Source organism: Semicossyphus pulcher, unplaced genomic scaffold (genome assembly GCF_022749685.1).
Source record: "Semicossyphus pulcher isolate SPU_LCO1_2020_fin unplaced genomic scaffold, fSemPul1.0.p SCAF_18, whole genome shotgun sequence".
Lineage (NCBI taxonomy): Eukaryota > Metazoa > Chordata > Actinopteri > Labriformes > Labridae > Semicossyphus > Semicossyphus pulcher.
In genome coordinates, this window is record NW_027211691.1 from 5,018,083 (window position 1) to 5,030,172 (window position 12,090).

Consider the following 12,090-nt stretch of genomic DNA (forward strand, 5'->3'; position numbering starts at 1 on the left):
AGGAGGATGGTGTAGGAGGCTATAAGTATGTATTATAGTCCCATTATGAGCATGTAAACTTGTCTAAATGTTATTATTGATGGGAGGAAGTGTTTCTTCAGCTGCCAATAGTGTTTTATCTTTATTTTTTAATCTACAAGACGATATTTGTAATGGATATTTTGATGTTTAATTATAAATAATGGATGTACAAAATTTTGAATACAAACTTTTTTTGCAGGTTTTTAAGCACAAACACTCAGGATCAGGATAATGGAGACACTGCTACTGATTCTGCTTGGACTGCACACAGTGATGGGAACAGGGTGAGTAAGATTCACACCGATCAATGAAGGATTAAACACATTTTATAGACTGTATACTCGGGTCGACACAAGGAAGACTGGAGAGATTAAATGAGAGAGATGAAAAGTGAAGACAGTTTTAACAGTGTGTAAACAGCACCGTTACTTTAGCTTGCATTTCAGTACATTTGTATTAAAATAAAGTTTCTCCAAGCACAGCAACTCACTGACCTACTCTGTTTCATTAGAACTAATGTAGATATATTTTTAAAGTCCTAAACTCACACCAGATTTGTAAGGCAAAGTGGTTAAGTGCTCTGGATTGAATGAACTTTATAGACTGGAGTGCATGCTGGTAATGAGCTGTGGAAGCAAATAGGCCATATTATAGTGCTAATCTCCTTATCAGGACTCAGGCAATGGGCAGATACGCAGACAGTGTAGTGGTATAGTTCAGGGATTTATTCTAAATTGAGGTTAAGGTGTGAGATGACAGGCACGTAGATGAAGGCAGACAGGTAAGATCTGATACAGGTAAACAAAAAGAAACAAGGTAGGCAGACAGGTGAACTCTGGTACACAGACAGGAAACTTCTGGCTGCAGGGCTGATGAAAGAGTTGGAAAGGTGAGCAGGTGGGTGCAAGGTCAGGGGTTATTGCAGGGCAGAAGGGAGAAGAAAGAGCCTGGGTTCAAATTCATATGCCGCCATACTTCTGACTATGCTAGAATAAAATAATACATGTAAGTCAAATGTGGTCTGCCAAAAGTACCAGGATGTTCAACCACATGTGGTGGCATTTTACTGTGTTCAAGCCAGCATGCATATTTGGCTGTTCTAACCCACACTGTCACATTGACTGAGCTGCCATATGCATCTCTTGTGAGCTCTGTGAATGGCGTTTTGAATCTTCAAGGCAATTATTTTTCCATCAGACTCCTGTACACTGTCTACCTTTGCAAAAACACATTTATTAGCTTGCCATGTTTCGGTAGTAGACCTTCATCAGGAAAGCAGGGAAGGTCTGGTATTGAAACATTGCAAGCCAATAAATGTATCCCTACAAGTTATAGGTAGAGACAGTGTGCTGGAGTTTGCTTGCATTTTTGATGGACTTTTTCCTCCCCGATGCACCTGTCTTATGAAATAGTTGTGCAAAGTATTTTGCTACTTTGCCTAATTTTTCCATTAACATTGAAATTTGGGACAATGGACAAGAGGGTCAAAGTTTGAATTTCTTCCAAATTCAGTGTGTTTTAAGCTCTGAGTTGTAATGTGGCAGAAACATGGACACTATAAAGATGTGTTTTATTTTATACCTGGGATAAACACTGTTTTTCATTATTTGTGAATGTGTCCCTGACTTCCTGCTACACCAGCACTTTCCCTTAAATCAGGAGAATATTGCTTTACCTGACTTGATATCAGGGTTAATATTTTATTATTTTCATTCCTGGTTGGAGCCAGTCAACTCCATTTTGTTAGCATGTCAGCATGTTAAAAAGTTAGCATGTAACCTTTAAACATATCGTAAATATATCGTAATCTTATAACGTTGTTATACTCACATAACATTTTAATCCTTAACATGGTTTCGCCTCAAAACCTTCTGTGCGCTGGTGCATGCAAAGTAGGTTATTTTTATGGGCAGCCCAGTACGTACTATAGTCTGAATAGACGGTATGTATGTGGGAGCCACAGAAAGTCAGAGCGAATGTGTTGGAGAGAATAGCAGTTCATGGTTTTAAAGAAGTGGGAATGTGTCTAGAGAAAGAGAATAATCAATTTGATTCATAAACCTTAACTAAGGTTATTTCTGTTTATTAGTAAGGAACTTAACAGTTGCATGCCATTACAGTGAATAAGAACATTGTAGTCGTGGCTTCTTTTAAGTATACTGTTTAAGTATTTACCATGCACTTGCACAATGCTTACTAACTTTGTCTGTTGCTGTCTCCTGAATGTGTTTTATAATGACGGTCTTTATGCAAGTCGAGGCTAGAAGTTTCCTTCTCGACCTTGGAATTCATAGCCTTGATCTTTCCTCACGAAAGTTTACTCGAGAGAGGTAATTAAATCCGTGTTTTCTTCTCCAGACACTGGTGTGAACACACGGTGCAGGAGAGAGTGGAGCGGGTCCTGTCCCCGCGGCTGCAGCTGGAAGTGAGCTGTTCTGAGGTGTATCAGTACAACACAGAGGGCTGGAGGCTGGATGTGGACAGGATGCGCGTCAAGCACGGGGGCGATGATGGCATCGCACTGTACTACAAACAGCAGGGACCAAAGGCATCCTGTTTCATGTACAAGTAAGTGAAAAGTTAAGCAATTATACCTGTCTCTCAGTCTCAAATGTCTTTATTGATCACAAGAGGAATGCAGAATCACTCAGAGTTTTCCTCAGAGTTTAAAAGCATTACAACCTTATTGGATGTTTAAATGCTTTCTCCTTAAAAACCCTGCCTTCACACTCAAATAGCCCCTCTTTGTCACGAGTTAAGGCTGAGCCCAGATGCAGAACGACCACAGGTAAGGTTTCAAAGGTGATTTATTTGAAAAGAAGTGCAGGGGATAGTGACGGGGATGCTGGTGGGGATCCTGGGCTGGGGAGAGATGGACTGATCCGGGAGGTGGTTGGCTGACAGGTGAGCTTGGGAAGTGGCTCAGCAGGCTGGCAGAATGGTGGTCCTGGAGACATGGAAAACAGGTGCAAGTAAGGCTGCAGGCAGGCGAACAAACAGATGAGAAATTCAGGCACACAAAATGGCTAAACTTGAGCTGGACTTGGCACAACAAAGACTGTCAGTGCAGGGTTCTTGTAGGAGGTGGTGATTGCTTGATGGCTGGCAGGAGTGCTGACTGGAGATCCAGAGCAGGTGTGTGGAGAGTGAAAGAGAGCGATAGCAAGGGGGAGTTGAAAACAAACACACCAAGCACTCCTCACTCACACTAAAAACTGTGAAATTAAAACAAAAAACACACACTCTGTGACACTGTTTCTGCTTGTTTCTGTTTTTTTCTGGTTGCACTCACATGTTCAAAGCAACAATAGGTCACAGTGCAAGCATAAGGTTTGAGCAGGGGTAGAGGAAGACTATGCACACGTGGAAACTAAGTGTGCGCAAGTGCAGCGTTTGAAAGGGAGAGCATTACAAAATGTTATGTGATATCAATAGATCCTGTGCTAATATTGAAAGAGCATTCTTTTATATAAAGATAAGATAAAAAGCCTAATAAAACTCTTAATTTGTCTTGGTAGGAATGTAGTGAATGTTGGTAAAGGCACTAGTGCAGAGGTGGGTATGAGCGAGAGAGAACATATTTGTGTTTGACTCTCTCCTGGTGAAATACATCGACAAGGAAAGCAGAACATGAGTTACTACATTTATAAAAGTGAGACATTTCTCAAAACAATGTCTGATGGAACATATTTTAAAGATATGTTTGGTCACATGGGGTACATATGTGCTTTTTGCTGTAAAATTGATGTAGAACGTTGAATCTGTAGTAGGTACCCCGTCAAGCTTTTTAAACAGTTTACCTGATGTGTCTGTTGATCTCAGACCTCCAGAGATGGAGAAGCAGACAGTGAACAAGACAGTGAAGGCTTGTTGTGAGGGCTGGGGAGGACCACGCTGCTCTGAGGGTGAGGACAAAACACCAACAAATCTGTATCTGTATGCACGCATCATGCTTATTTTGCAAGTGAAATGAGACAACGCATAAGGAAGGGAAAAACACCTTTGCCTTTCTCTATCCTTTTTCTCTTTACGTCTTTGCCATCTTCCTCCCAGGTGTGGGTGTGCGTGGTCAGTGTTTCTCTACGTGGAGTTGTGAGGAGTTCCCTGGAGTCCATAACTCCTCCCTGATGCCCATGGAGCAGTGCTGCAGCAGTATTTGGGGCCTGAGCTGGAGGAATGCCTCCGACCAGACCTGCCTGTCTTGCACCTACACCCTTCTTCCTGGTCAGAGAACATGCACACACATATGCACTTACACACAATATACACATACAGTATTCTGATGGTATATTAGCAGTAATTTGTGACACTACTACTATGACTGATGAATTATTCTCCTCTCTCTCCAATGCAGACTCCCAGTCGTCCCCTCTGGTGCGTGGGGGTCTGCTGGGCAGTGTCAGGGTGCCTCAGAGCTCGGCCACCTGCATGTCCTGGGGTGGAGCCCACTATCGCACTTTTGACAGGAAGCACTTCCATTTCCAGGGCAGCTGCACTTACCTGCTGGCCTCGTCTACTGATGGCACCTGGGCGGTCTACATCAGTACAGTCTGTGATGGGAGAGGACACTGCAGTAAGGTGAGCAATATGGCAGTTTTCAGACTTTTCTTACCCCAAATCATGTAGTGGTAGATAATCTAAATAAACAATAGTAATAATAATAATAATAATAATAGTGGACCTTAGCTGGGTACTAATGAAAATAGTTTGCCCTCTGGCTTTGCGATTATTCAAATGTCTGCTGTTCTGTATGTGTATGTGTGTTTATGTTAACATGTCTTTGGCTCTCTGCTCTCAGGCTTTGAGAATGATGCTGGGTCTAGATTTAGTTTCCATTCATCACAGGAACTTAACGCTGAACAACCTCCCGGTTCCAAATGGAGAGCCACTCTTTCAAAATGGTAAAGTAAAGGTCTCTCTTATTCTATCTCGTCTTTGTTAACTGGGCAATATAAGACTTTAAAATAAGAGAAAATCCCCCTTCTGCTCTTTCATTCAATGAGTCAGTCAATCACACTTTATTTGAATAGCACTTTTCATCTAAAATGTAGCACAAAGTGCTTCACAAAGACAGAAAATAAATTCAATCAAAATAAAAAACAATCAGCATCCCCACCCCCCAATACAGGCACAAGGCTAAATAAAAACATGTTGTGAACAGAGAGCTCAATAAAAACAGGAACTGACGAAACTGACGAAACTGAAGAAACGCTACCAGGAATTCATAATGAGGAAACACTGGAGGTACGATTAAAATGTTAAGACTCAAAATAGCAAAAACATAAATAAGACAGTAAAACATTAAAAGGTTATCCATGAAAATAAACTAGAATAAAATAATAAAACACTAAATAAGATGATGCAGGCTGTAAAACGCGAGGTTGAAACCCACGGCTAAAAAAAGAGCAGCTCGCTGCACCTTTATTTAACTGTTGTTAAGGCAACCACCGAATCATTAGTTGTCATTAACCTAACCATTATACTTTAAACTGACAGAGGGTCTGCCTCTCCTTTCATCCGATTGGACAATGAGAAAAAACGCCCATGACGTCGGGTGCTTTTCTGTTTTGAGTTGAACGCCAGGCGCTCTGCAACGCAAAAGCAGCGCGCAAAAGCGTCCCTCTCATTGAAAACAGTGACAAAAAAGCCGCCCCCAGCTGCTAAAGCTCTGTCTGATCGGGCCTGTGTCCAGTGTTAGTCAATAAAAAGTCGTCATGTTTTAGTACTTTTAGTCAAAATGTTTCCTCTCGTGAGATCCGCTCCAGTCTCCCTCTTCTCGTTTTTACCCGTTTGCTTCAGGTAAAATTAAGACTTTGAATTTCAGCAGATCATCCAAACAGTAAAAGAACGAGGAGGACACAGCATCTAAAGATTACTTTTCATCATCGCTTCTCATTCAAACAGTTTGACAGCTGATGATCGTTCGTTTTTGTGCGGAAGAAGCATCGAATGACGTATAAAACGCCCCTTGTTCTGTGAGCGCGCACAGAGCCTGAAGCAGAAAGCCTGAGTGACACAGAGAAACTTAACGACCACCTTCGTGATACCTGTTACCCAGCTACAGGAATGCATTGCTTGTACTTTGACAGACAGATTAGACGCAGAGTGGGGGAAAATATGCATTTTAAATGTCCGACAGCCCACCACTAACATTTTAGTCCTGTCTTGTCTCGTTAACGAAAACTAAACATACGTGTCGTGAGAGTTTTTATCATCAACAATCTATTTTTAGCTCGTCAACATCTTGTCTTCGTTGTGGAAAATTGTTGACGGACATTTTTTGTCATTATTTTCGTTAATGAAATTAACACTGCATAGAGGCCCGTCAGTTGGTCAATACATGAGATATTATGAAAATATGACAAATAAGAAACATAAGAAAATGTTTAAACTACTTGTAAAAAAAAAAAACTAAATGTAAAATACATTATGTTTTTATGTATTTAAATAAAGAAGAGAATTACTGGTGCACGTGTACTTTATTATCTGCTGAATCTCATATTATCTCCAGATTCTCTTGACTTTAAATCCACTAAGTAATTGGATGAAATGTTGATCAAATAAACTGGCACGGTCTTTCTTTACCTCTTACAGGAGTGAGTGTTCATTGGCTCGGAGACTTTGTGTTCGTGGAGAGCGGCCTCGGAGTGAGACTGAAGTTTGACCTGACCAACACCGTTTACCTGACAGTGACCGCTGAGCACCTTGCTGCCACCAGGGGGCTCTGTGGAGTCTACAACAACAACGCTGATGGTGAGGAAAGTGCAAATACACGCACACACTCAGAGTCACCTTGTAGTCAGGTATACAGTATGTTTATTGTACGGGTTGTGTTTTACTGTCCGTGACCTACACTTATTTGTTCCACATTTGATGTTATTATAACTTAAAGCTAACTCTCGCTGTTTTCATGTCAATTGCTTGCACACCTGTGCAATGCATTAGTAACCTGTTTGTGTGCTTGTGCCATAGATGATTTCACCACAATGGGTGGAACTGTGTCCCAGTACGCCGCCAGCTTCGGCAACTCATGGAAAGTTCCTGACCAGCAGAATGAAGTATTGTTCGTTTTTGGCAGCACAATAGTTTTTTGGTTTATACATTAATTTTTTCTTTGCTAAGTGCAAACATGAGAAACACCCTCTATAATTATATATCTATAATTCATTCTCTCTGTGTCTCATTCTTCCCTCAGGGCTGCAGCGATGCGGCTGAGCTCGGGCACAGCTGCGATGTCTCCAGAGACACCAACCTACGCAGAAAAGCAGAATCTGTGTGTCATCGACTGCTGGAAGACCCCTTCACACACTGCCACCTCCGGGTCGGACACCCCTTATATGCATCACAGTCACATGTCTCAACCGATGTATTACAAACTTTTTTGTTTCACTTGATGGATGGAAAGAGGTGCTTTAATTTAATTCCTTTCAAAGCCATGCCTGTAATGAGCCGTGAGTCATAATGTTTCTCAGAGTAAATCATTAATCAGGTGTCAGTCGTGAGAGCAAGTCGAAAAAATGGGTTAGATTTATTGGATGAGTGTAATAAAGTCCTAGTTAATAATTTGCAGATCAAGATATGCTTATTTATCTCTTGCTTATAATGCTAGCTTTGTTTATCACTTCTTAATGGTGAACTCATTATTTAAATGATAAGATATTCTCGTGCTTAATTTTCATGTTTGTTTTCTTAAACATGCATTTCTCTGGTACCTGCACGTGTTTTATTTATCCATACACTGATTCCCTTTAAGTAAGCCTGCACAATCAGTTCTGTGCATCTCTGTAGATTGCAGCCACTCTGTGCAGGATGTGTACATCTCTGATTTTGCAGACTCTAAGTGGTTGCAAACAAATAACAAAGACATGACAAGCTTGTGTCTTTGTGTCTTTCAGGTGGACCCAGCAGCGTACATAGATACCTGTCTCTACCTGTACTGCAGCCTGCCACCCAAAGAGAGGGACTCAGCGGTGTGTGACAACCTGGCCAGCTATGCCCGAGAGTGTGCCCAGCAACACGTCATCATAATGTGGAGGACAGCCACTCTATGCGGTAAATGCATGATTTGGAATTCCTCTTGACTGAGGATAGGGTTTGGGCCTTAATTAGACAATCTATCCTTTGCTCATATAAGATATATGTCTAACTCCAAAGCTAGCCTTTGCAGCACTGTGGTCACAAGTGCAATTACAGGGTATGGTAAAATGCAGTTCAACTGCCTTAAAGGAGCAGTTCTCCCCTGGAAAAAGCCACTGTCAGCCAAAGATGGAGTTTTCTGTAATCGATAGAAGCAATAGTATTTGAAATTGGCGCCATAGCTGTGGAGAAAGCTGTACAAACAGCTTGTGGTTTCTCCAATTCTACATTCCTACAACACCCAGCGTGCATTGTGCCCCCTCCCTCTGAAAGGAACGGCCCAGTGAGAGACGCTGGAGTGAAATACTACAGTTTCGCTACAGGCAATGGCTCAGAGCGGTACAGAATCCGAAATACGACGAGAATATAATGGTGGATCGTCTAGAAAAACTTCAGGTCTGCAGTCTACATTTCAAACCTGACGATTTTGAACGAGACATGACATCGGAGGAGGGCTTCCTAGATTGAGGAAGTGTAGTTTAGCAAGCTCCCTGACCTCCGCCAGATAACTAGTTTTATGTAGTCTGGTTGGGGGTTTTCCAGGGCCCATTGGAGAAGCAGATAGAGTCCTCCAAAGGCACAGAGCGAAATTTTTTTCCTACCATAATGGCATTAGCTCTCCATTATAGTGTGATAGGACTAAGGTTGAAAATTGCTGAATTGGCCCTTTAAAGTTAATGAGAGGAAAATAAGAGAATCTTCTTCTTTAATAAACTGTAAGCAGAAAACATGCTATGCTATAAACAAGCAAAAATTCTTCTTTGTCTTTCCAGGTCGTGTCTGTCCCAGAGGTCAGGTGTTTTCAGACTGTGTGTCCTCCTGTCCCCCCAGCTGCACGTCTCCCCAGCCTCCTGGGCCTGCAGCAGGCATGGGTCAGTGCAGGGAGGAGTGTGTGGGGGGTTGCGAGTGTCCTCCAGGCCTCTACGTTCACCAGGGAAAATGTCTAAAGAGAGACGATTGTCCTTGTTTCCATCGCAGACACACTTACAAGTCAGGGGACAGGATACAGCAGAGATGCAATACCTGGTACGGGCAAACTGTTTTTCGTGTATCTGAAGTCTCTTTGCCGTCTATATAATTGTTTCAACCCTATCCATTCTTCCCCTTCATCCTGCATTGAACACTTGATCACCTCCCAGTGTGTGCAGAGCAGGCCAGTGGCAGTGTACAGGGGAGAAGTGTGCAGCCCAGTGCAGCCTAATGGGGGCGCTACAGGTGACCACCTTTGACAAAAAGAGGTATTCACTACAGGGAGGAGATTGTCCCTTCACTGCTGTAGAGGTGAGACACATAATATGCAACCATGCACACATTTACATACACTATGGGATGCATTTGAGTGTGTATGTGGCAGCCACTTGGTGCTAATGTTCTGTGTGTGTTCAGGACTTTGTTGATAGGAAGCTGGTGGTGAGTGTGCGCAGTGGGGAGTGTACAGCAGGAGGAGGAGGAGGAGGAGGTGGAGGAGGAGGAGGCTTGGGTTGTCTGAAGGAGATGTCAGTCACAGCACTCCGCACCACAGTCACCATCACAGACACTGGTGAGTTAGCTATTACTTATTAATATTAAAATCCAAAACGTTTCACAAGACACAGTAGAGACATATTAAATCAGGCAAGAATGACAGGTGAGACACTGGTGGTCCTTCCATGAGGGCCAGGAAACGTTAACGAACACAATGCTAAAAGAATGCTATCCATTTGTGATTGGATCGCCCAGGAAGCATGTTAATATTACGTGTAAACAGGGCCTTGGTATCTCTTGCTAAACTATCCTTTCACCGTGAGAATTAATCTTCTTCAATGTATTCACTGCCTTTTGATTGCTTACAGTTGGTGTTGTTACTTCCAGGTACAGTGACGTTAAACGGTCAGAGGGAGTCGTTACCGGTGGTGACGGGGGACCTGGTTGTTCGTAGAGCCTCCTCTTCATTTCTCCTCATTCAGACTTTTGGAGCCCAGCTGCTGTGGCACCTAGACGGACCGTTGGCCCTTATCACCCTGCAACCTGGATTTGCAAATAAGGTGACTTTCACTTCCTCATTTGTTTAATCACTTGTGGCCAATTTTAAGTCCAGAGCTTGCAATTTGAAACTTGCATTTTTGCTTTCCAAACATTCTGTACACATTTAAATACTTCATATTTAAAGGTGTGTGGTTGCATTGCAAAATGGCTCTAAATTTCAACCACCAATGCAGCTAAGATGTGTGACTGCTGTATTCAAGGTGCGGGGCCTGTGTGGAACGCTGACCTGGAACCAGCATGATGACTTCACCACCCCAGAAGGAGACGTGGAGAGCAGCGTGTTGTCCTTTGCGGGGAAATTCACAACAGAGCGCTGTGCTCTACCCAGAGGAGCTCCACTGGACCCCTGCACCACCTACAACCAGAGGAGACAACACGCAGAGACACTGTGCTCCGTCATACACAGCCCCACCTTTCAGGTAGTTTGCATGGACTGGTGTTAAATCTGCCTGTATTAGGAGGGGGTTTATTGCTTTTAGTCACACATGCATCTCCCTCTCTGATTTTGCAGGTGTGTCATGACGTGGTAGAGAGGGAGCCATATTATCGTCTATGTCTGTCAGAGGTTTGTGGCTGCGTTCCACAGAGGGCCTGTCACTGCAACATCCTCACTGCCTACACGCGACACTGCGCTCAGGAGGGGGTCGCCATCCAGTGGCGAAACAAGACCTTCTGCCGTAAGTAGGAAGGCCATTGTTTGACTGGTGTTTGAGGTTGTCCATTACAGGTTACAATGGTAAAATGAAGTGCATCCTTATGAACAAAGTAATAGTGTGACTACAGATTTGTCATTTGCTGGTCAATATTGAATTCATTTCATAAGTATTCATTTGTCCTTTGGAGATCTTGGACATCATTTAGGGTATTATGATCGGTCCACGGTTCAACAAGGACAAGAAACAGCTGGACTTGTGCACTACCGTTTAGAAGCCTATAGAAGCCAGAGTTGACAACATTTGTGCAACAGATAGGAATTGCGCTGCCCATATCTTGGTTGAAAGGTGGCCTTGGTAGTGACTTGTTAATCACAGGTAGCCGCATCCCAAAGCAGATACTGCTTTATTGTCAGTTTTACTCTAAATATAATCACTGTAATCTCTGTAATCTGTAGACAGGGACGTGGATGTTAGAGATGGCAAGTGTTCTGCAGGCTGCGGCGTATGCAGGAAAAACAGTGGGTGTGGAGAGCAAAAGCAGGATGAACATAATGCGCAGTAATGACATCCCGGCTCCTATCTGCGATCATCTGACAACGATATACCTTCTTATTAAAGTCTGTAAACAAACATCTGCATGCTAACAGCTAACAATCCATTCTAGATCTAAAATTCAACTTGAGGTAAATTCCCTTGACGCTGTGTCACGAAAGCTGTTCAGCGTTCAGATTTCCTGACTTCCTCGAATGCATCAGAAATGATGGATCCGACCTCCATTCAACAAATGAGCATTTTAAAAGTACTTTTTTTTCTCCTCTTGAGGACAGACCAGACAAAGCTTCATTTTTACTTTTTACTAATCTGCATCATGATGTTGAAATTTCGGCGAAGGTAAGACCCGTTCACTCACAAGGAAAATGGTTTCTTTTTCTGTAAACAATGCAGCACGCGGAAAAGGAAGTCTTGACTGGAAGTCGTTTATGCTAAACGCTGGCTACACGCCGGCATGTTCACCGTTGTCCCCAGGGCTATATTGTCATCAGACTATAGCCCATGGGATCTGAGATTGCTCTAAATGGGACGTGATTTACAAAATGAACCTGATGCTGTATTGAAGAAGACGTAACTCATATGATTGAGGCCAAACATTCATTAAGAAAATGTTTACTAAGGTAATAAATCAACTGACAAATAGGATCACTTTTTGGTTCGCCTACATACAAATGGACCTTTTTAAACCAGTGTACTCGCC

At 42.7% G+C, this 12,090-nt stretch overlaps 1 protein-coding gene across 1 annotated transcript in view; it reads left to right on the forward strand.

Annotated features, from left to right (window-relative positions):
- The first annotated feature begins 252 nt into the window (after positions 1-252).
- The window catches only part of sspo (SCO-spondin), an 83,995-nt gene continuing 72,157 nt past the window's right edge, over positions 253-12,090 (forward strand). The window contains 16 exon segments of the mRNA XM_069667821.1: positions 253-305; positions 2,380-2,589; positions 3,844-3,926; positions 4,075-4,245; positions 4,376-4,599; positions 4,820-4,922; positions 6,616-6,774; positions 6,994-7,079; positions 7,217-7,342; positions 7,917-8,073; positions 8,931-9,183; positions 9,297-9,438; positions 9,544-9,697; positions 10,009-10,181; positions 10,383-10,601; positions 10,694-10,859. Of these exon segments, the coding sequence (XP_069523922.1) occupies positions 253-305; positions 2,380-2,589; positions 3,844-3,926; positions 4,075-4,245; positions 4,376-4,599; positions 4,820-4,922; positions 6,616-6,774; positions 6,994-7,079; positions 7,217-7,342; positions 7,917-8,073; positions 8,931-9,183; positions 9,297-9,438; positions 9,544-9,697; positions 10,009-10,181; positions 10,383-10,601; positions 10,694-10,859 (2,479 nt within the window).